This window comes from Myxine glutinosa, chromosome 2 (assembly GCF_964187855.1).
Source record: "Myxine glutinosa chromosome 2, kmMyxGlut1.1, whole genome shotgun sequence".
NCBI lineage: Eukaryota > Metazoa > Chordata > Myxini > Myxiniformes > Myxinidae > Myxine > Myxine glutinosa.
The window spans coordinates 257,430,714-257,456,085 of NC_136262.1; the positions used below are offsets into that span (position 1 = coordinate 257,430,714).

At 44.6% G+C, this 25,372-nt stretch overlaps 1 protein-coding gene across 2 annotated transcripts in view; it reads left to right on the forward strand.

The window, feature by feature from the left end:
• Positions 1-25,372, forward strand: part of LOC137420625 (TBC1 domain family member 12) — a 114,062-nt gene that overhangs the window by 73,089 nt on the left and 15,601 nt on the right. For both annotated transcript variants that reach the window (XM_068105839.2, XM_068105841.2), the window contains 5 exons: positions 7,408-7,529; positions 14,549-14,631; positions 19,662-19,779; positions 21,277-21,383; positions 23,613-23,693. In XM_068105839.2, coding sequence (XP_067961940.2) covers positions 7,408-7,529; positions 14,549-14,631; positions 19,662-19,779; positions 21,277-21,383; positions 23,613-23,693 — 511 coding nt within the window. The remainder of the gene's footprint in view (positions 1-7,407; positions 7,530-14,548; positions 14,632-19,661; positions 19,780-21,276; positions 21,384-23,612; positions 23,694-25,372) is intronic.

Below are 25,372 nucleotides of genomic sequence, written 5' to 3' on the forward strand. Positions count from 1 at the left end.
GTTCAAGGAACCAGAGGGCCAAATTGCAAGGTGGTTGGAAAAGTTGCAGCAGTACAATTTTGATGTGGCCCATAGGGCCGGGAAGGCCCATGGTAATGCGGACGCACTCTCTCGGCGTCCTTGTCTGGGGGAAAACTGCAAATTTTGTGCGAGACACGAGGAGAGGGAACAATTGGGCGATTCGGACCCGACCCTCGTTGTCCGGGCAACCCGGGTGAGAGGGCCAATTTTGCCACTAACCGCAGATGAGGAATTCGGAACTTTGGCATGGAGCACGGCCCAGCAGGAGGATCCTGTCCTGGAGCCAGTGTTCAATTGGGTCAAATTGGGGCAAAGACCAAAGGGGGAAGAGGTCACCCCCCTCGGGGCGCAAACAAAGGCGTATTGGGCTCAGTGGCAGACCCTGGAATTGAAGGATAACATCTTGTATCGCAAGTGGGTGGAGGTTCCCTCTGATAAAACTTCCTGGCTGGTGGTAGTCCCAAATAAATTTAAGACCGATATATTGCAACAGGTGCATGGTACCCGCCCCGGCGGCCATTTGGGCAGGACAAAGACGACATCGCAGGTACGCCGGAGGTTTTATTGGGTAAATATGGGGCGCGACATACAGGACTGGTGTCGGAGATGCGACGCCTGTACTGCCAAAAAGGGACCAGCACGGAGGATGAGGGCCCCCCTTCAATTACACCAGGTGGGGGCCCCCCTAGAGCGGGTGGCCATGGATATCCTAGGCCCACTACCCCGCACCCGCCTAGGTAATAAGTACATCCTCGTTGTGATGGACTACTTCACCAAGTGGCCGGAGGCCTACGCCCTCCCCAACCAAGAAGCAGGGGTGGTAGCGCAGGCCTTCGTGGAAGGATTTGTGTGCCGGCATGGGATTCCACAGGAGTTGCACACCGACCAGGGACGAAATTTTGAGAGCAAATTGCTAAAAGATGTGTGCAGTCTCCTGTCAATTCGGAAAACAAGAACAACGCCTTTAAGACCCTCAATCTGACGGGATGGTGGAGAGATTCAACCGAACTCTAATCCAACAACTGGCACTGTTCACCGCCACCCGTCAGGATGACTGGGACGAACATCTCCCTTATTTGCTCATGGCCTACCGAACCAGCCAGCACGGGGCCACCGCATGCAGTCCAGCGTTGCTTATGTATGGGCGGGAGTTACGGGCTCCCGCCGACTTGCTATGCGGTCCCGTGCCAGACACAGTGGTTAACCCGCCGAGGGAGGGGTACGCACGTCACCTAGAGGAAGGCATGGAGCTAGTCCATGCCTTCGCCCGCCGCCAACTCCATCTGGCGGGGGAAAAGATGAAGCGCAGGTACGACCACCGGAGCCAGGGGAGTCAGTACACTCCGGGGATGAAGATTTGGTTCTTCAATCCCCGGAGGAGGAAGGGTAGGTGCCCGAAACTCACCTCTCCCTGGCAAGGCCCGGGGGTCGTCCTGTCGCAAGTCTGTGACGTGGTAGTAAAAATCAAGATGGGGCCACGAGCCCTCCCTCGGATCGTCCACGCCGACCGGATAAGGCCTTACACCGGCGAGCAGGCGCCCCCGTGGATTGCCTCGGCTTTAGATGCCGAGGCGGGACCCAGTACCTCTGAATAAGGGGGGCTTATTAGTGCCAGAGGACTGGGGGATTGATGAGCGATGGGCCCGGTGGGTAAGGGTGGCATCCCTGCCACCCTTCCCATGTGGGGGCAAATGCGCTATAGCTTATGGGGTGTATGGCAGTGAAAACTAGACCGGGTGGGTGAGGATATTGTGTGTAGGGATCTAGAAGAGATTGACATTAGGTAACGTTAAGGTTTAATTAGTGACTGATACCTGTAGTGGGGACGCAGGTAGATTAGTATGGATGATAATGACGAGGGAGCGCAATAGTTTAAAGGGACGACTGGGAAGCGCAAGTTTCAGAGGGGAGTAGTTAGATGAGATGATGCCGTGTGGTTGAGGATTGAACAGGTGTGATTGCACAGGTGTGCAACTGGACAGGTGTGTGGAGCAGTGTATGAGTAGTGAGTGTTGTGGATCAGCGCGAATGCGCTTGGGGGAGAGAAGGGTGCAGGCGGCACCAAGTATGAGAGCACAGGTGTGCAAGTGCAGGTGTGTGGAATACATGGAGTAAGTGGTACGGAGTGGTGTGCATGGTGCGAAGGTGTGAATGGGGGAAGAGTGGACCCCCATCACGGATACCCGGGGCGGGTAGTGTAAGTGTTAGGTAGAGGGTATAGGTAAATTGTGGTTGGATATTGGCATCTGTGGTGCGAGTGGAAGAATGATATTTGGATGGGTGCATTAGTGTTGTGGAAATGGCTGGGCGTGTAGCCTGTTAGTGTGTGTAGTTGGTTTGGGCACTCCACCACTGTGAGGATGTCGGCCAGGTGAGGCCGCAGGTGGGCTCTGGGAGCCGTTAGTGTCAGTGGGTGCCTGAGGATCCCGGGTGTGGATCGGGCAGCCCGTGCCAGAGAGGGCACTGAGGGGGTGAGAGTGCGAGAGGGCCTTCCCCAGTTAGTTAGGTTAGGGTGAGGAGCAGGTAAGCTCGGGTGGCAACTACAGTGGTGGAGGTGTGCAGGTGGGTAGACCTGCTGGGAGAGCTACACGTCACAGCCCAGAAATTGTGCGAGGGCACCGGGAGATGAATCGGGGGAGTGAGACCCCAAATTGAGAAGCACCACAGTTTGGTCAATGGGAATTGGTTTTTAGAACCCATAGTGTAAGTTGGCCAATGGATTGGCAGGGAAAGACCCCGGGTAATGTAAAGTTGTTAAAGTCATTTAGGAAATAGTTAGGATTGATGAACCTGTCGCACCATACGCAGCCACTTACCTGTGGTGATGATGACTCCACACCTGTGTTCCTTTGTTCTGTGTTGCAGGAAGGGAGAATTGCTGTGTGGATTTGTGAGACGCATCACGACGTGGATGAGACATTGGGGTGATTCCATCTCTCCCTCCCTAGGAGGGACTGATGATGAATTGGTGATGGCAAATTTTGATGTTGAGTTGGAGATGGCAAATTTTGATGAGAGTTGGAAATGGCAAATTTGATTGGTTAGGAGGGAGAGAAGACGAATTTGGTTTATGGGAGGAACGGGGAAGACAGTAGGGACGTTTGTTGGTGTGTAAAGTAGATGTTTATGGGTAGTGTTGTGTTTTGTGGATACAGTAAGGGGTAAGGGAGGGGCAATGTAGGTTACCTGGTGGGGGGGGGGGGGCGTACGGTAGGAACATACCTGTCTCACCTGGTTCCCATGTGCCCCCAGTGTGCATTACCTTGTATTGCGTGCACTTTTGCGCCCTTACCACCTTACTCAATTGTCTTCTTTTGTCTCCCACCTCCGAGGATCTGGCTTTGGGGCAGAGAGAGAGGAGAGAGAGGTGCTGGCTCTGCAGTTGGTGGGCCTGTACTTTCGCTGCTTGCTGCCTGGATCGATACACCATATGGACCGCAATTTTTGTGGCCGCCCACCATGGACCGCAGTTCTTTTGCGGGCAAGCACCACCCGTTGATGGACCTATGGGTCAACGTGGCACCTATGCCATACAGGTGAACCACTTATAGTTGGCCCCCCTGACGGCCACAATTTAGAAATGGACGCGGTTGGCGCCTTTCTTTATTTTTGAAAGAAGCCAGAACACCAAGTGGGCTCCAAGGCAAGACCAGCGGCAGAACCTCGGCCGGCTGCGACACCACCGGTGATTATTGAACACTTTATTGGTGCACCGGATGGTGCTGACTGTATGTATGGGGTGGTGCTTTTGGTGCTTGGACGGGGTGCTCTGCACATTATTAAAGGCCGTAGGGCCACAGAGCACTCGTGGGTTGGTGTATCGATGCTGGCATGCGTGCTCTCTCTATGCATAACATCTGCATGTGTTCCTCAAAGAACAGGTCCTGGATCGTAGTGTAAATATCAGTCTTGTGTAAATAATGCTCCCTACCGGCTGTATGTTTAGTTTGAGGATTCTTTCCGCGATTCGGTTATCCTGTGGGTGTGTTTCTGTTAGGAGAAGGGTGCAACGTCGCAGGGGGACATATTTACTCATTTGTGAACATCTGTAAAACGGTCGCACTCAGGGTTGAGTTAATAGTAGAGGGAACTACATCTGAGTGCCACACTAACGTAGGTAAAAATTTATCGGGTCGGGACGCCTCGAGGTAGAGAAGGGTGCAATGTTGCGGATATGGGATTTACATCCATCCATATCCGCTTGTAAATATTCCCCTATTTCCTCATCCTTCCCAACTATCCCCAATCCCCCATTCCCTAGTCCCATTTTCTGTAAACAACACTCTGTAGACCCGACTTTCCCCTATTTCCCCCATTAAATGTCGCATCCAGGTCCACCGCATCTCACGTAGACAACGATAGGACATCTTGCTAGTTATTCTTAGTCTATGTCAGTTAAGGACTCGTTTCCATTAATTCTGACTCTTCGTTGCACCAGAATGTGATTGTATGGCACCATTAGTAAGTTTAGGACCTCCCAATACCTCCCCGCATCTCTTCCTCATGGAACAACAACAACAACAACAATAGCGGCGGCGGCGCGGGGAGTGTGCGCCCTCACTCCGGCTTGGTTAGCCGCCATTGAACATGTGCTCCGACGGGGTTACCACGCAGGGGCTCGCTGTCAGCTCCTCGTCAAGGGCGGAGCCCGGTAACCCCCCGCACCCAATAGAAGCGGCGGACCGATTCCATCTGGGGCGGAGCCAACGAGCCGAGGGCGTGTCACTCCCCGCTGAGCATGCGCAGGAGGAGGGAGGTGACGTCAGATGCGCCCTCAGCTTGGAGAGAGAAGACGCCACCTCCGAGCGCTGAAATACCTCCCCGCATCTCTGGACCGGACCGCGTTTGATTCTGCCCCTGAGCCAAGGTGCACCTTGTGCTATCGACTGCCTGTCCTTCCTTGCCATCAATCCCCGTGTAAGTCAGTCTTGTCCCGTTTGTCTGTGGTCTGTCGGGGATAGATAAGACTGTGTTTAAGTGCCCATCTTTTCTGTGCTTTACCTCTTACCGTGTAATCTACCCCTTTTCTGCATCACCAATTATATCCTCCTCCGGAGGTCTTGAGAACTGTACCCCCTTGTGTCGTGTCATTTAACCCAGCCGTTGTGTCCTTTCCATCATTGATTTAGCGTAGCGCGATTCGGCCAACGTTCGAGTGGAATCGGGCGGGATAGGGTTCTAATCGGGGAGTAACTGTGCGGACGCGGTAATACCAAACCGCTCGGTAAACTAACATCTAAAACCGCGTCTGTAACAATATCAATCAAAACCATTGACAAGGAACAGCTGGCTTGACAAGCGCTAGATACAGTAGCTGCTTGATAACTGGAAACACCCCAGGTTTCCTCCCTTTAAGTTTAAATTAAACAGCAGTAGCGACTGTTTCAAAAGCTAATCATATGTTTTTGTGGTTTATAATATTTTTCCTTCTGGTAAAGGTTTTGCATGACATGGCACAACAAGCTATTTGTACGCATTAACACAGCGTTTGTCCAAGGAGTAAACCCCTTGGGAAGAGGGGATATTATGAGTATTAATATTGTTTTTGTAATAGCATTAATATTATGCTATTATTTTTTACCTACGCCACCAATGGTGGATGGAGGTTATGTTTTCATCCCTGTCTGTCTGTCTGTCTGTCTGTCTGTCTGTCCGTTTGTGAACAAAATATCTCAAAAAGTTGTGGATGGATTCGGACAAAATTTGGCACAGATGTATCGTATGTGTCAAGAACGAAATGATTAGATTTTGGTGAAGATCCGGATTCGGATCCGGCTACTATAGTTTTTAGTGATTCTTCATCATTGGGAGATGGGGCCAAAAACGATACATAGCACTATATCTCACAAAGTTGTGGACGGATTTAGACGAAACTTGGTGAACCGGTTGTGTGTGTGACAAGGAAGAATCGATTCAATTTTGGTGAAGATCCGGATCCGGACCCGGCTAGTATAATTTTTTTAATGATTCATCATTGGGAGATGGGGCCAAAACGATACAAAGCAGGATATCTCAAAAAGTTGTGGACGGATGATTTTGATTAAATGTGATTCTTTATTGTGATTTTTTGGTCTACTCTGGGATACAAAACGTAAACTGTTCACCAGGTGGAGATATGCTCTCTACTGCGTGCCGTTCTAGTTATTGTTATTACCTCCGCCACCGAAGGTGGACGGAAGTTCTGTTTTCACCCTTGTCTGTTTATATGTCTGTTTGTCCGTTTGTGAACAATATATCTCAAAAAGTTGTGGACGGATTCGGAACAAATTTGGCAGAGATGTAGCGTATGTGACAAGGACGAAATGATTAGATTTTGGTGAAGATCCGGATTTGGCTCCGGCTAGTATAAAATTTTAAGTGATTCTTCACCATTGGGACATCAGGCCAAAAACGATACATAGCAGGATATCTCAAAAAGTTATGGATGGATTTGGACGAAACTCAGGGTAAGAGGTTGTGTGTGTGACAAGGACCAATAGATTCGATTTTGGTGACTATCTGAATATGGATTCGGATTAGAGAATTATTTAATTTGTGAGTGATTCTTCACCATTGAGAGATAGGGCCAAAAACGATACATAGCAGGATATCTCAAAAAGTTATGGATGGATTTGGATGAAACTCGGGGGAAGAGGTTGTGTGTGTGACAAGGACCAATAGATTCGATTTTGGTGACTATCTGAACATGGATTCGGATTAGAGAATTATTTAATTTGTGAGTGATTCTTCACCATTGAGAGATCGGGCCAAGAGCGATATATAACATATTTTAAAAAGTTATGGACGAGTTATGACTAAACTTGGTGGACAAGTTGGTTAGGTGTCAAGAACAAGCCGATTCGATTTTGGTTCAGGTCCGAACCCAGATCCGGCCTATCAGTGGGATACAAAACACAGACTGTTCAGCCCGGCGGAGGTATGCACTCTGCTGATTGCAGTTCTAGTTTCATGATGTCCTCATAAATTCACGTAAAACTATACCCACTGACGTCACTAAGGTCATTCTCCAACATGTGATATATACATGAAACTTATTCCATGAATGAGCTCTGAGAACGCTGTCCAAAACAATGGCATTTCCTTAAATCTCGTGTTCCTTTATTTTCAGAATGACTAAGCTATGTTGTGGTGCAAAAATGCAACCAGTAGAAGTGTTTTGATTATCTGCAGTGTTTTGGTGTCTGCCTAACAGGCAAAGTCTTATTTGGCTTGCAAGGAGATGAGAGGCAAAAGTGTGACTTGATTCCTTGGTTGGCCAAGAAGTGCAATGGCGTGACTTGACGTTATTTTGATTCTTTTGTCATGGATGTTTTTTGCAATTCTGGCATGCATGTCAGCACTCAAAAAATGAAACGAACCAAAACTGCATGGTGCTGTCCTATACAGGAGTACGAAGCAAAAATGAGAAGAGGAACTAGTCAAGCAGCGCTGACACTTCCTGCTGCACGACGTGACAATAAGTTTGAGCCACTGTCTACCACAGCATTAATCCTGGAGCAAAGGCCTTTGTAAGTAACACCTGATATAACTTTGCGAAGCCATAATATTTTTTCTGTTTCTGGTAACTTTTTCTTTATACCCAGGTGAAGGTTCATGGAAGAGCATAAAGAGAGACCAACATTCAAACAGTGGAGCAGACAGAAACAGCCAGATGAGGGACACAAACTGTTGGAGGATAAACATAGGCAACCAGGACCAGCAAGGCCGAGAATCAACCTAGTGGCTCGATGCTGAACCCTCTTCATGGCTGCTACGTTCTTACTCGGGTGTGGTGACCAAAACTAGAAAACAATATTCTAAATGATGCCTCATTAAATTCCTGATTTTTTTTTTTTTTTTTTTTTTGTATACTGAATCGAGGCTCGTGAAAGAGCTGACATTTACTTTACAAACAAATCAACCAGACAAACAAAATATATAAAAAGAGGGAGCGGAAGACAAGATGGGGAGAGAAGGGGAAGCACACAAACACAACATTTGAGAGCAGGGAGAAGTGTGGGAGGGAGAGGGCTTGGGGAAGGAGGCGTGGGAAAGGGGGGGGGGGGTGGGGGGTGGGGGGAGAAGTATAAAACACAAGGACACCAAGGACTTCCAGGACAGAAGTTGGTATTTCAAAAAAGTGGAATTGGGGTGAAATTAGCAGGGGTAGAAAAGATCAAGGTTTTGGATGGGGGAAGATAAGAGATGGTGGTGAACAGCTGTTTTAAAGACGTGGAGGGAGGAGTGGGATTGAAGAGAGTGAGGGAGTTTGTTCCAGAGGCGGGAGAAAAGAGGAATGAAGGAGTGAAGGTGAGCAGCGAGTCTTGATTTTGGCAGTTTAAGCATAAGAGGGTTGCAGGCTGATCTTGTGCGACCTGTAGGAATATTTGGGGGACAGAGCACAGACAGGGCTGGGGAGGCTAGGCCGGAGAGGAGTCGGTAGAAGACGGAAAGACCACCAACCTGCCTGCGGTGAGTGAGTGAGAGGCCCTTGGAGTTAGCTTCATTGCGGGAGATTCCAATGATTCTGAATGCTTTGGTTTCAACAGCGTGAAGACGAGCTCGGTGTGAGGCAGGAGCACCAGCCCAGAGGGGAGAGCAGTATTCCATTGAGCTGCGGATGAAAGCCTTGTATGTGGTGAGGAGCTCAGGTGTGCCAAGGAAGGACTTCGCACAACGGAGGATGCCCAGTCGGCGACTGGCTTTGGAGGCCAGATTTGAAATGTGGTTTTCCCAGGAAAGATCATGGCAGATAGTGAGACCCAAAAGCTTGAGTGACAGAACTTCTTGGAGAGGATTATTCAGAAAGTGGATGGGAGGGTTTTCCAGTCGGTCTTTTCGGAGAGACAAAGTAAGAATGTGAGATTTGTCAGGATTGAAAGACATGTTCCACTTGTTTGCCCAGTCTGTGATTTTGTCCAGGTCTGCAGAGAGTGAGGAGTTAAGTATTTGTAATTAACCTTTCCCTTCCTGTAATTAGGTTTTGCTGCCTAGCCTCACCCACCATGTTATCAGTAGCAGTTCCTTCAGGTATAGCCTCTTCACCATCCTCAACCCTAAAAAAAAAAATCCTTAATTCCCTCCTCAATTCTCACTGTACACCTTGCTGCCTCCCCTCTGTTTAGCCTATCGCAATCATTCTTGAAGCAAACCTTGCTGTCTACACCATTCTTCTGATCAATGGTTGACATATATCGCTCTACTTATGAATTCCGTTCTGTTTCCTTTCTCGGAAGTGTTGTAGCAATGTGTGTACATAAATAGTCATGTCCACTCATTGACCACTTGTAAACATTTAATATCACTGGCAAAATACTCATTCGATTGACAAAAGTTATGACAGAGATACATAACATAGCCGGCTTACACAGCATAGGAACCACGGATCAAATGAGTATTCTTCCCTGATTCAGTTGTCTTCGCTCCATTTATAGTGAACGAGAACAGGAGACGATTTGGTTGGGTCCTCAAAGTGGGAGGGAGTAGGGAGGAGGAGGTCGAGGGACGGGGAATTCTGATAACAGAGTGAGGAGGGGAAGATCGGGTGATGAGCAATTCTGATAAGCCATTATCTTCCTAGTTGGTCATTTGAATCAGGAGCGTCAGAAGATGCTTGTCTTTGGAAAACAAAGCTTTCACAGATCTTATCCCCAAGTTAGCATTTACACACAAGTGCAAACAAGGGAGATATATATATGTCTTTCCATCACAAAGGCAACTCTTGACGCCAACCAAAATCTGTACGTTATACTCTTAAATCCTTGAACTTTTTTTTTTTTTTTTTTGTATACTGAATCGAGGCTCGTGAAAGAGCTGACATTTACTTCACAAACAAATCAAGCAGACAGACAAAATATATAAAAAGAGGGAGCGGAAGACAAGAGAAGGGGAAGCACACAAACACTAGAGAGCACACAACATTTGAGAGCAGGGAGATGTGTGGGAGGGAGAGGGCTTGGGGGGAGGAGGCATGGGAAGGAGGGGGGGTGGGAGAAGTATAAAACACAAGGACACCAAGGACTTCCAGGACAGAAGTTGGTATTTCAAAAAAGTGGAATTGGGGTGAAATTAGCGGGGGTAGAAAAGATCAAGGTTTTGGATGGGGGAAGATAAGAGATGGTAGTGAACAGCTGTTTTAAAGACCTGGAGGGTGGAGTGGGATTGAAGAGAGTGAGGGAGTTTGTTCCAGAGGCGGGAGAAAAGAGGAATGAAGGAGTGAAGGTGAGCAGAGAGTCTTGAATTTGGCAGTTTAACCATAAGAGGGTTGCAGGCAGATCTTGTGCGACCTGTAGGAAAATTTTCCGGGACAGAGCCCAGAGAGAGCTGGGGGGGGGGGGGCAAGGCCTGAGAGGAGTCGGTAGAAGACGGAAAGACGACCAACCTGCCTGCGGTGAGTGAGTGAGAGGCCCTTGGAGTTAGCTTCATCGCGGGAGATTCCAATGATTCTGAATGCTTTGGTTGTTTCAACAGCGTGAAGACGAGCTAGGTGTGAGGCAGGAGCACCAGCCCAGAGGGGAGAGCAGTATTCCATTGAGCTGATTGAAATGTACATTCAACTTGATTGAAATGTACTAAATATATGCACGCATCCTTAATAATATAATTAATCCTTTTTCTACAAGATTTTATAAACTATAACGCAGTATTGTTTAAGATTCATCAAAGAACTGACCCATTTCTATCACATTTAATATTAATGTTCTTCGCATGAACAATACATTGGGTTTTGGTACCTTCATGAAGTTATGTATGAGGAGAGCCCAGGAAGGGCATTTGTCATTATAATGCATTTTATTAATTAAAAGGACGAGGGACAAATTTCAATTGGGATGCCAGCGATAACTCGCTTACTCCCGAGGATAGACCTCTCATGAACACTTTAAAAGTTTTTCTACTTCTACAGAAGAATACCGGAAAACATTTCCTCACAACCTTTTGCTTTCAGTCAGCTACCAAATATCCTGTACATATTTTTTAAAATCCTCTGAATAGACTTCCCCTACATCATTTGCTCCAACGTGTATCACAACCAACTTCCTGCCATGAATCCGACACAATGTCATTTAACCTCCCTTCAATATCCCTTGCTCATATTCCTTTGAAACAAGACAGCTTTATGTCTGCTATCCTTACTGCAGATGAAGAGTCCGACATACTTAATAGTTTTGTCAGCGATTTAAAAAAAAAAACAAGTCAGGAGACGACGATGGTTCACGAGTGAGCGGTATTCGATGACAAAGGACAGACTATAACCGAAACAGGCCAGGCCCGGAAATGTCAAAACGAAGGTTACGGACCTTGAAATGAGATAGAAAATAATGTATAATCAGTTATGAGGTTAGTTAGCTACACAATACCGGAAATTCGGTGAAAAATGAAATGACCAAAATAAAATGAAAAATGAAAAATCGAGCTCCGTGGGGCTAGACACATGACATTGGCCTAACCAAATATCGAAACCCCTGTCAGATTCCACTAAACCCCTCGGAGAAGATGTAGCTTGAACTCGATTACCCCCTTAAAAGACATCTTTTTCGGGCGTGGCTCCGCCCACAATGGGCGCAATACGCCCACTCTAGGCAGGACACAACTAGATCATGACTAGCTCTAGATCAACCTCCCACCCAAGTTTCATCAAGTTCGGATGATATCATCGGGTAGTTATGCTGCGGGCAGACAGACAGACACACACACACACACACACACACACACACACACACACACAGACGCAGACGCAGACACATGACGAATATAGTGGTCACTTGATAACTCGTGAACCAAAACATCTCCCTAGCCTCACAGCTGCATGCATTCGCTTTGTCATCATCGATGTATGCACATCTGAAAATCATCGAAAAAAACATGGCTGGGTCAATCTCCACCAAATTTTCATACTTATTGGTAGTACCCAGGGTCAGATTAAGGGTACAAAAAAATCTGTACACGTGCCACAGTACAAGTGGTTTACTGATCCGCATACTTGGGGGTTGTGGGGGATTATTAGCCAAGCCACAAATTATATTTGCCTCACCTCCAAATTATCCCCTCCCCCATTTCCCCTCCGTCCCCCATCCCCAGGCTGCGCCAGAAGGAAGCGAGTGTTTCTGGTGACCTTAAACAAGGAAATGAAGAGGCCCATTGCCATGTTGCATTCACAAGTTATTTTTTGCTAAAACTCTAAACAACAATGTTTTACTAAAGTCTGAATAACCGAATCTTGATCAAGTGACCCAACTTGAGTCCATCGATATCTGCGGCTATCAACTCAGTTAGTTTAATAGTTTATATTGAATGTAAAAACAGTATTTCAACTTGGGGGAGGAGGGTAGGGGATAAAGTTCAAGTTCAGCCCTCTGTCAATAATTTTGGGCCACCAAAAGGCAGATTTCCCCATCAAAAATGGGGCAATTGGTGTCTGGCTAATAGTATAGGTGCAACCTGATAAGCAGCAGCACCAAAAAACCGTGAGATGAGATGAAATGAGGTTATTTTTTCTGCAAACTTTAATTTCCATCTTTGCTTCTATTCATTGGCAGAATCCAGAAGTGAGACTTGGTCACTTGAAAATGTGGCTCCCAGTTCAGTATTTCACAATGGATGACCCCATCATGTAATGGTAGCACGATGAGATCCCCTACAATCTGTAGTGGGTTATTGGGCTGATTATTATCACCATTTTACTGCAGCAATCACAGGCTTGGAGGACCTTTTTGTAGAGCACGATGCCTGCATTAGCGACAATAAGGAATCTTACCAGAAAACTACCTTACTTATAACATACTAGCAGGAGTACCCGGCGTTGGGAAGGGAGTGGGGGAGTGGAAGGGGGAGGGCAGGTGAAGGGAGAAGGAGGGGGAAGATATGTTACATATACATCTTTTGGGGGGGGGGGAGGGGTGGATTTGACAGGCCCCTCCGTTTTGGGGGAGGGGGGCAGAGTGAAGGAGGAAAAATTTACCTGTGCAAAGAGTGCTTCATAACATCAGTGTTGCACAGGTAAAAAAGGAAATTGTAATATCCTCTGCCACCATCACCAGGTGGCGCTACATGGTACACATTTACATAGAGAATTGACGCCCCTCTCCCGGTCCCACACATCCCCGAATGAGGCCGCAGCCGCATAGCCTATGTTACCCCCCAGACAAAGTTGTATTTGTATTTGTACCCCGAGTAAAGTACATAAGCGTTAATAGCTGGAGTACCCGGCATTGCTCAAGTGAAAAAGAATCATTAACATATTTGAAATGAGGGTAAATATAATGGAAAAGCAATTGCATCCAAATCAGAACCCATCACAAATGTCAAATCATCATTTCACCTTTTCGTTGAATATATGCTGATGAATGTGCCGTTCATCACGTTTCTGAGTTAAGTGTGATGCCGATCAGGAAGAAGAAGCCTTACTACCAACTTCGTACACTTCCGGAATTGTTTGATATATGTGTTCAAATGTCTGGTGATTGTTTTGTATTTATTTATGCGAATGTGTACTTGTATATAATTGTCATTAATCAAAAAGGTTGAGGCACTATCGAGTGATTTTTTTTTTAATTTAATTTTTTTAATCCATCAAAACGAACTTTAAAAAAAAATCAATGACTTAATTTTTGCCTAAAACACCCCCAGTCACTCACTGATGAACCTCTGAAAGTTTGACGAAAATCCGTTCAGCCATCTCTGAGAAAAATGGCGACACACCCACACACACAGACCAACGGCTCTCTTATATAGTAGATCAGCTTCATTCCTCATGCTATTGTGTATCTTGCAAGAAAGGTATAAGTTTTACGTGCATTTTAATTAATTGAGGAAGATCTTTACTAAGCATTGATTACTGGGTTTTACGAGCTATTATTTTTCGGTCATCTCATCTTGATTCTCGAAGAGATGAACTTGTAAAATGGATCGTGGTGTCCCGGTTTCTGTTCGTCCATCCGGTCATCCGTTAACTTTTTGCTATTTTTGCCACTCCTCCCTTATCACCTGGCTGATTGTTCTGAAACGTGACAAATGAACATAATACAGTAGCCCACACAATCTCTCAGGCTTCGATATTTCGATTTTGGATCATGGAGACTCCCAGGAAAGGTGGGTGGGGGAGGGGGGAGGGTTACGCCCAGAAACTTTGGATCTCAACTCGTCCTTCATTTACCAACCGATGGCTCTGAAACCTGATACATCCCTTCGACTCTGGTCCACTGCCTGGTGTTACATTTTCCGATTTTATTTTTATTTTTTCAGTTAGATTATTGGGGCTCCTGGGAGGGGTGGCGGGTAGGGCTAAGCCTCTGAAACTTCGGATCCCAACTCATCCCTCATTTACCAACTGATTGCTCTGAAACCCGAAATATCCATTCGACTCCATGGTCCGCCGCAGGATCGCTCGGTCTTGAATTTTGTCTCAGGGGGCCTCCCAGGGGATCAGTGGGGGCTCCCAGGGGTGTTCCTGTAAATCAGCAGAGGTCTGAACTATAACCTCCAGAGATGACCATCAGCCCACTGAGGGATTTTTTGTGCTTATTTTTACGTCTGTTCTCCCTTTGTCAAGGTCTCTTCCAGCCAAGTCTGAAGAAGAAATGCAGCATCACCAGGAGCTTTACAATGAAATGGTGGCCCGTGCCAGGAAACGAGGTGAGCTTGAGGAGTATGTCTAAAGTCTAATGTCCATGCATGTCCCATTGGTCCACTGTTTAAGTTCAAAGAAATTCGCCAATTTTAGTATTCTCTTTCTTTGGCGGGACAGAGAGTGGGTGTAATTGGAATTATCTGAGCTACAGTGCCATCCATAAGTATTGGAACAGTGAAGCCTAATTTGTTATTTTTGTTATTATTGCTGTATACTCAAGGAATTTGGATTTGAGATCTAAAGATGAATATAAGGCAAGAGTACAGAAGATCATCTTATATTCCTTGGTATTCTTATGCATATATGTTTTACCATTGTAGAACGATAGCACTTTTTATGTTCAATCCCCCCATTTTCGGCATAAGTATTGGAACGGATTAAGTTAAAGTAAGTTGAAGTTATATAATAGTTTGTATTTTGTTGAATATCTCTTACATACAATAACTGCATCGACCCAATGACCCATTGACATCACCAAACTCTTGGTATCTTCCTTTGAAATTCTTTGTCAAACCTTTACTTGCTGTAGCCATTTTCAGTTTTGTTTGGGGGTTTTCTGACTTTGGTCTCCTCTTCAGCAAGTGAAATGCATATTTTATTGGATTTTAATCAGGATATAGTCTTTTTAAAAAGTCTAAAACCTACCACTTTTTCACCTGATGAAGTCTTTGGTTACGTTGGCAGTTTGTTTTGGGTCATTGTCTTGCTGTATGGTGAAGTGCCGCCCAATGAATTTGGAAGCATTTTCATGTACATAGCGAGACAAAATGTTTTTGTACACTTCCAAATTAATTCTGCTGCTGCCATCATTAGTTACATCTATATATATAAACACAGTTTGTGTGTGTGTGTGTGTGTGTAATGTTACCGATAGACTCCTAAACGGAGAGGCTTACGTGCTTGATATTTGGCATAGACATGGCCATTGAGCCTGGGACGAACATGGCCGAACTCAAAATATTTGACGATCCATATTTTTTATTCATATTTACCTCAGCGCATTTCAGCGCACGGAATCAACGGAATCAGAGCAGGTGGGCGCTGATTCGCTCAGAGCGATCACGTGATGACGCTATGAACGCTATGACGCTATGAACGCTATGAACGCTATGACGCTATGAACGCTATGAACGCTATGACGCTATGAAAAAAAAATCGCTATGACGCTATGAAACGCTATGAACGCTATGACGCTATGAACGCTATGAACGATATGACGCTATGACGCTATGAATGCTATGAACGATATGACGCTATGACGCTATGAAAAAAAAAAATCGCTATGACGCTATGAAACGCTATGAACGCTATGACGCTATGAACGCTATGATGCTATGACGCTATGAAAAAAAAAATCGCTATGAAACGCTATGACGCTATGAACGCTATGACGCTATGAAAAAAAAAATCGCTCGCTTTACCAAGGGGCTCGCTCTCCCCCCTCCCCCTCCCCTCCCCCGCCCGGCAATGCCGGGTACTTCTGCTAGTCATCAATAAAGATGAGTGAGCCAGTTCATGATAACACAGCCCAAGCCATGACACTTCCTCCACATTGCTTCACAGATGAAGTTGTATGCTTTGTATAATTTGCAGTTAGTTTCTTTCTCCACACTTTCGTCTTTCCATCGTTTTGGTAAAGGTTTATCTTGGTCTCATCTGTCCATAACACTTTATTCCATAACTCACTAGCTCACCTCTGTACTTCTTCGCAAACTCTAATCAGGCCTTTCTAATTTTTGGTGCTGGTAAGAGGTTTGCATCTTGCAGTGTTGGCCTGGTGTTGGCTTAGCGGTTAGGGTGCCAGCTTGGGATCCTAGGATCCTGGGTTCGAATCCCGGTCGATCGCTGAATTAACGCCAGGGGGGTTGACTCAGCCTGTCATCCTTCTGAGGTCGGTAAATTGAGTACCAGCTTGCTGGGATGAATGATCACGGTGTGTTCCCCGATTTAGAATAGGTACACCGTATCCCTGCGCATCATAAGAGGCGAATCAGGGTTGGCGCCAGGAAGGGCATCCGGCCATAAAAACATTGCCTCAAAACAGGGAACCATGATTGTCATGGGGCCCGCAAGGCTAACCCCCGCTCTAGCGGGGAAAATGGCCTTAAAATGCATGTTGTTGTTGTTGTTGTTGTTGTATATATGTATATATAAATGCGAAACACACCCTCGTGCTGGGGAGGTTTTGACACATTTAATTCAGCGTGGAAATTGGAAACCGCGTTCGAGGAAGCCGCGTTGGAGGAAGTTTTCCTGCATATACAGTCACGTGAAAAAGTAAGTACACCCCATGTAAAGTTTTGACTTTTTCAACATATTTCAACATACAGCTATTTGATCTTCATTTCAACAATATTGATAGATAAAGGTGATATAATATAACAAATATCATGAAACATTTACATTTTGTAGTCCATTGTATAATTTAAATAAACATAAATGCAAATTTCACATGTGGAAAAAGTAAGTACACCCCTACATTTATCACTACTTCAAATACCTAAAATTAGAATCAGGTGCACCAGCTCAGGTGCAAATGATTAGAACATCATTAGAGAGGATCTTGGAGGAACCTGTCTTATTTAAACCTCAGACATTTAGTTTGGTTTGCTCTTTGTTGTTGAAGTGTGTGGCGTCACCATGCCGAGATCAAAAGAGCTCTCTGAGGCCTTCAGAAAGAAGGTTATAGATGCCTACGAGTCTGGGAAGGGATTTAAAAAGATCTCCAAACAATTTGAAATCAATCATTCGACTGTCCGGAAGATCATCTGCAAGTGGAGACGATTCCAAACAACTGCCAACTTGTTCAGGCCAGGCAGACCCAGCAAGTTCAGCCCGAGAGCAGACCGCATGATGCTGAAAGAAGTCTCTAAGAACCCCAGAATGTCATCACGGGACCTGCAGGTAGCTCTTGCCACTGTTGATGTCAAAGTGCACGAGCCTACCATGAGAAAGAGGCTGCACAAATTTGATATACATGGGAGGTGTGCCAGCAGGAAACCTTTGCTAGCCAGAAATAACATCAGGGCAAGACTAAAGTTTGCCAATGAACACCTAGGCAAAGATCAGCACTTCTGGAACAATGTGCTCTGGACAGATGAGTCAAAGGTAGAGCTATTTGGCCACAGTACCAGAAGACAGAAGGCATTTATGTTTATGTAAATTATACAATGGACTACAAAATGTAAATGTTTCATATTTGTTATATTATATCACCTTTATCTCTCAATATTGTTGAAATGAAGATCAAATAGCTGTATGTTGAAATATGTTGAAAACGTCAAAACTTTACATGGGGTGTACTTACTTTTTCACGTGACTGTATATGCAGGAAAACTTCCTCCAACGCGGCTTCCTCGAACGCGGTTTCCAATTTCCACGCTGAATTAAATGCGTCAAAACCTCCCCAGCACAAGGGTGTGTTTCGCATTTATGCGATCGTGACTGGTGTTTTCCCAAATATTTATATTATTCTAATTCCGTGTTACTGTGCTGTACTTTACTTAACCCTTGTACACACAAGGCAGGTGTTCTTTTTTTTTTTTTTTTTTTTTTTTTTTGTATACAATATCGAGGCTCGTGAAAGAGCGAACATTAATCACACAGAAAGACAAACCGACACATAAAACATATAACATAGGGAGCGGTAGACAAGATGGGGAGAGAGGGGGAAGGACACAAACACAACATTTGAGAGCAGGGACCGAGAGACATGGAGACATCGAGAGATCTGAGAGAGGGCGATCTTGGGCTAAATACAAGGCTAAAAAGACCCCCTTGTGTGGACAAGGGTTAATTAATCTTTAATTTATACATACGATGATATGAGTCGCCACCTGCCGTCATCGCGATCGCAGTTCGATTTTACATTCTGGATTAATTGCGACAAAAACGGCCGGCGTTTCCCCATATATTTTATTCTTTTTCCTTATTCCTTATTACATTGCTTAATTGCTATTTAATTTATATACACGTGCAGCACGAGCTGCCACCTATCGCCATCTCCGAACCTGCCGCCATCAAGTGAACTTACGTCGATCATTATGGCTCCCAAAAGACCCAATTTGAACCAACCAGACAAGAAGAGGAGGAAAACAATGACCATGGAGGTCAAACTTTATATCCTGAATAAATTATCATCAGTTTCTGCTTCATCTTTGGCCAGGCAATATGGCGTGAATGAATCAACCATTAGGAGGGGGAGATTTGATGATAAAATAAAGTTTAGTTGTTACAAAAACAACTTGGGGAAGGATTTGATGACATGGAAGAAGTAGAAGATCTCTTCCCATGGAGAAGAACTGTCCAGTGAAGAACTTGTGACCCAGACGTCTCATGAAGAAGACAATGAAGAACATGATGAAGAGCCAGAAAAGGCAGACTTACCCACCAAACTGCTGGAGGAACTCTTCAAGGCAACAAAAACTGCCCAAGAAATTGCTGTAAGGATAGATCCTTTTGTGGAAAGAAGCTTGAAGTACAAGTGGGCCATAGAGTCGGCTTTAAATCCATACGCAGAACTTCACAGGGAGTTAAAACAAGGCAAAGAAAGTGCCTATAACACAATTATTTAGGCCTACTTCAACAGCTACCAGCAGCACTTCATCACCATCCACCAGCAAATCACCCAAACCTCCAACAACCACCTCACAATAAGGCGAGTTATTTTGCAATAATACAGTACTATTATGATACTAACACTTATTTTCATGTATATTTAATAATGCTGCACCACTCCATGCAAAGAAACATGTAAAAAAGGCAAGAAAGCCTGTTTTAGGGTCAGTTTTTTGGTTTCACCAATTTTTTGGAATCATTACATGATTCCTCCACGTATCCCCCGCGTTGGAGGAAGTTTTACTGTATATATATATATGTACACACCTTGAACCTTTCCTTTAATGTATTTTTCTGGCGTACCTTGGACTATTGTAAGTATCTCACTTGTTTAACTTTTTGAACACCCCACATACTTGTCATGCAATGTTACATCTGTCTTTCTTGTCAAACCTTTATATTTGCATGATTCTGACAGAAGCACGTGATGCTCAGCGCCAAAAGCAGCTCCTAAAAGAACGCTGCAAGAAGGAAGAGAGCATTATTCAGGCGGGATCCATCTGGACCATGGAGATCTTACCCAATTGGGAACATTCGTAAGCTTATCGAGTTGCAGTTTTAGCTTTTCAGAATATTATTACATGATGATTTCACCTTCAACAAAGAGTCAATGCTATCCAGCAACGTACGATATCACCAGGAATGCACAGGGTGGCCTGAAAGTCGCATTTCCACTCCCTGGTAAAGCCTTTGTTCTTAAACCCTAATATTCAGGTTTTATTGTGCAGTACGTACAATAATTAATCATTCAAGCTGTAAGCATTCCATTATTCTCCTTGCGCCACTGAATTTGTCACCAAATCCTCTTAGACATCTTGTGTGGCATTTGTGGGTTCATATTTGTCAAAGAGGCCACGTCTGCAGTGCACAATTCTTCAATCGTCCTATACCGAGCGGTTGGTCGACAAATTTCTCCTTGATGAATCCCCACAAAGAGTTGTCTGGAGTCGTTATATCTGTACTACATGGTGGCCATGTTAGAGGAGCTGGTGATGTTGGTGATCCGCATTCAATCCATTTTTGAGGGACCTTTTCATTGAGATAGTCCCGAACATGCAACTCAAATTGCACGGGTGCACCGTCTTGTTCAACCAGACACTTCCGGCTATTCCTGCATCATCAAGTGGTGTTACCACCAGTCTTTTAACATATGGGCTTAGGCTACACCATTTACTGGTCCATCATAAAAATAGGGACCAAATAAAATGATGTACTGACGTCGTTCCTGCCTATATAATCACATGTGGTAGATGATTCTCCAATTCCAAAATGAAATGTGGATTTTCCTCAGATGGCACATTCATCCGAATTTCGTGCCCATGAGCTTCGATAGATGGCACATTCATCCGAATTTCGTGCCTGTGAGCTTCGATAGATGGCACATTCATCCGAATTTCGTGCCTGTGAGCTTTGATAGATGGCACATTCATCCGAATGTCGTGCCTGTGAGCTTCGATAGATGGCACATTCATCCGAATTTCGTGCCTGTGAGCTTCGATAGATGGCACATTCATCCGAATTTCGTGCCTGTGAGCTTCGATGGATGGCACATTCATCCGAATTTCGTGCCTGTGAGCTTTGATAGATGGCACATTCATCCGAATTTCGTGCCTGTGAGCTTCGATAGATGGCACATTCATCCGAATTTCGTGCCTGTGAGCTTCGATAGATGGCACATTCATCCGAATTTCGTGCCTGTGAGCTTTGATAGATGGCACATTCATCCGAATTTCGTGCCCATGAGCTTCGATAGACGGCACATTCATCCAATTATATTAAAATACATACTGTATGTTGGAAAAGTTTAAGAACAAATGCTTCACTGGGGAAGGGTATAAAGCGACTCTTAGGCCAACCTGTAGAACATCAATACTATCCTAGCCTTGTGTTTCTGCAATTTTCCAAACTTCAAAAGGTGTAGTCCAATTGTAATAATGCATGTTCTCTGAATTTGCTACAGATCCTTGCGTTTCCCTGACTGTGCTCCAGCATCCATCGATATGTGGTTCGTGATTTTGCTTTGCAATTGTCAGGTGTGGCACACGCAAGGTGCGTGAGTTGTGGTGGCACGGTCTTCCTCCAAGCATCCGTGGAAAAGTTTGGAGCTTGGCTATAGGAAATGAACTTAACATAACCCCAGGTCAGCCACACCTAGATTTGCTCCATTTTCCCCTTTCAAAAACATCTTTACTCTTTTTTGATTTATCATCTTCCATTGTCTTTATGGTGCTTATCCTTTGCCCTCTCCTCCTATTCCACCTCTTCACTTTTAATGAGGTTATCTTTGGTCATCCATATAAAATAATTACCTCTGCCACTGAAGGTGGATGGAGGTTATGTTTTCAACGCTGTTTGTCTGTTTATTTGTCTGTCTGTTTGTCTGTCTGTGTGCAGGATATCTCAAAACGTTTTGGACGGACTTAGACGAAACTTGGTGGACAGGTTGTGTGTGTGACAAAGACGAAATGATTCGATTTTGGTGAAGATCCAGATCCGGATACTATAATTTTAAAGTGATTCCTCACCATTGAGAGATAGGGCCAAAAGCGTTATATAGCATAATGTTACAAAACTTGGTGGATGAGTTGGGTAGGTGATGACAACAAGGTGATTAGATTTTAGTTAGGCCGGATCTGGACCCAGACCTTATCAGTGGGATACAAAATGTAAACAGTTCAGCCCGGAAGAGGTATGCGCTCTAGTGAGTGAGTGCCGTTCTAGTTTCGTCATGTGGATATCCTTTAATTGGGTTTGATGGTTTACAGAAACATAAACTTACACAATACATTTCAGTGTCAATTATTTAAAACTAGCAGAGTTACCCGGAAAATAGTCACTCACGTGTGTGTAGTGGGCTTTTTATAGTCAGAGGAAGCCATTCTCCTTGGGCACGCCCTGCTGCCACGCCCCTTGGGCACGCCCCTTGTATAAATCTGATGCGCCATTTTTTTTGTCGTAAAAAGTTACCCCCAATAAACCCCCTCTTCCCTCTCTAAGTCACTTCCTTAGGCTGTCCATGAGGCACAACCGAACAAACAGACGTTCACAAATAGGGTTATAGATATTTCCAGATAAAGTTATTTCATTCATTTCATTGTAATGTAAATTTTATGCACATTTCAAATTTAAACTGACGAATGGGCAGTATTGATAGAAAACTGGTTGTAATCAGAAGAATATGAAAATCTATAGAGAATGAAACGTTATGGCATGTTTCCAAATTACTTCATGAAGATGATATCCGATAGATTGAGGCCGTTTTGCTACGTGTGCACATTTTATTTCTCTGTATGCCGTTTTGCCTGAACAAATATAACACTTAGAATTTAGAAGGATGAGAGTTTGTGAAAGAGGTGCAAGAGGTTAAGTAATATGAAGAGGATGTGGATTTTATTTGGTCTCATCATCCTGGTTATATTGGTTATGAGGTGTACCTGTTTCAGGAAACTTGTGGACAGGACTCCTTTCCGGCCTTGCTCCCCCAGCTGTCTCTGTGTTCTGTCCCCCAAATATTCCTGCAGGTTGCACAAGATCTGCCAGCAACCCTCTTATGGTTAAACTGCCAAAATCAAGACTTTCTGCTCACCTTCACTCCTTCATTCCTCTTTTCTCCCGCCTCTGGAACAAACTCCCTCACTCTCTTCAATCCCTCTCCTCCCTCCAGGTCTTTAAAACAGCTGTTCACCACCATCTCTTATCTTCCCCCATCCAAAACCTTGATCTTTTCTATCCCTGTTAATTCACCCCAGATCCACTTTTTTGAAATACCAACTTCTTTCCTGGAAGTCCTAGCAGTGTCCTTGTGTTTTATACCTCTCCCACCCCCTTTCACATGCCCCCCCCACCCCAAGCCTTCTCCCTCCCACAGATCTCCCGATGTCCCTGCTCTCAAATGTTGTATTTGTGCGCTTCCCTCTCCCCCCATCTTGTCTCCCGCTCCCTTTATCAATGTTTTATGTGTCAGTTTGTTTGTTTGTGATTAATGTTAGGTCTTACCAGAGGCTCGATCTTGTATACAAAAAAAATAAAAAAAATAAGGGAGAAGTTAATTTGACCTATCACACTCAGGTGCTAAAGCTAAATATTTAGGTTTTCCTCTGGTTATGCACAATTCCTTGTCACCACTAACTTGATCCAGCAACCACATTCCTTCTAGAATCGAGATTAATTTATTTATCCAATGTCATCTTTAGGTGAGGAATTGAGTGTTCCGGTGTGCAATGTCCTACTATTTTCAATAGATGTCATGTGATCCTTAACATCGGAAATGTAAATGCTGATTGGGCAGTCAGTCGGTCAGCTTTACATTTTTGTCCAACCTGCTGAATTTTGACTCTGCCCGTGTTTCTGGCTGCGCTTGTCCTTGCAGAGTTGTACGAAATATTTCTCTCGCGAGCCAAAGAGAAGTGGAGAAGTTACAGCGAATCAAGTTTGGAGTCTGAAAATGGCGGTATGTCTTGAAAGCACCTTACTGTGAAAGTCAAATTATTGAAAATGTTTTTCAAGAGTAAGGTGAAACTTTTTCTGCAATTTATCCTTTGGATGGGCTGTAAGGTGAAGTTGATCATTGTGGGTTATGTGACCGTATGTAGTTTGATATATTTAGTTTAACCTACCTTGAATAGGTTATGTAGTTTGAACATGTCATACTCTGAAGACAAGAGTGAGCCATCAATATTCGGTGAGAATGAACTGATCGGAAGAGATTAAGGCAAATTATTCATTCATTCCAAAGGCAGTCTGTGGCTGCTGGTGGTTGCATCATTGCTGGGGGTGCGGCTGTGCCGCTGATGCAGCGCCCCCTGTAGGTTTGGGCAGGAATTTTGAATATGGCCAGGTGCCAACGATAGCCCACCTACCCTTCGCAAAGGACACCGTAGGATCTTTCATGACCACTAAACTAATGCCAGCAGACGAGCCAGTTTAATGTCCATCTGTGGGATGGCACACACATTGATTGATCAACCTGCCTGTGAAACACCTGGGTGACAGTTTATAGCTGGGTCGGGATTCAAACCCAGGCTAAACGACTCCAAGGCAACTGTGGATACCGTTAGGCCATCCTGCCAGCCCATATGAAAACAAAATAAAGTTGTAGGTGTATTAGATAGCTTGGCAAAAGTTTTGGTCGCACACATTGAGCCTGTGACGTGCTAATTGGAGGAACATCAACCTTCTTCCTCAGTCGATTCCATCCCATTATTCCTTCCAGGGCTTTAAGCTGGCTGTGCACCACCACCTCATCATCCTCCATCCCTACCCATCATCTTTTCTGACCTGATTAACCCTCCACCTGTCCGCATTTATTTTCAGGTTGCTAATTTTCCTTCCCTCCTCTCTCCTCCTGTTGATCCCCTTGTTGGACCCACCTGTTGTCTCGCTGCCCACATTTTAATTGCATCGCATTCCCCTCTCACCTCAGCTTCCATCTGCCTAAATTGTGCTGGAAAACAAATTGCAAATTTGTGTTATATTGTAAGCCTTGATCAAATTCTCCTCCATACTCTTCCTTGAACCTCGCTCCTGTAAGGAACAAAAATGCAAACTGGCTTGAACATGTGACTAATAAATCTGCATTTCTGCTTCAAAAAAGGTGGTCAAACGTTTTCATTTGCTAACATATAAACCATCAACTGCACCTCATTTCCCACAACGCGAAACATATTCTTAACAACCTCTATTCGATAAAACACATTTTTTATCGGAGTTGTAACTCAGACTAGAAAATGTTGATGAGATCAAATAAATCTTACCAAATGTTATTGACCATTCGATGTGCAAAATAGCAATTTTGTATGACAAGCCTTTTGCCCTTTTCTTTACGGTTACTTGTGTCTGCGACTATACTGTGGAATAATTACAACAGAGGTTTAAAGTCATTGTTTTTCGAGAAATCTGATGTTAAGTAGCTGTTTATGCTGAATTGAACAAATTGATGTTTCAGCATCTTGTACAAAGCAAATTCGAAAATGATCGACAATAAGTAAACAAAGAAAGAAAATACCAGCCATTAACTTGACAAGTACGAGTACACGCACACTCTAATATTGATTGCACGTGTGTACTCAAGTGGCGGCAATGTCACTCCAGGAAGGGTATTGATTGTAAAGGTCAACAGAGAATGCAAAA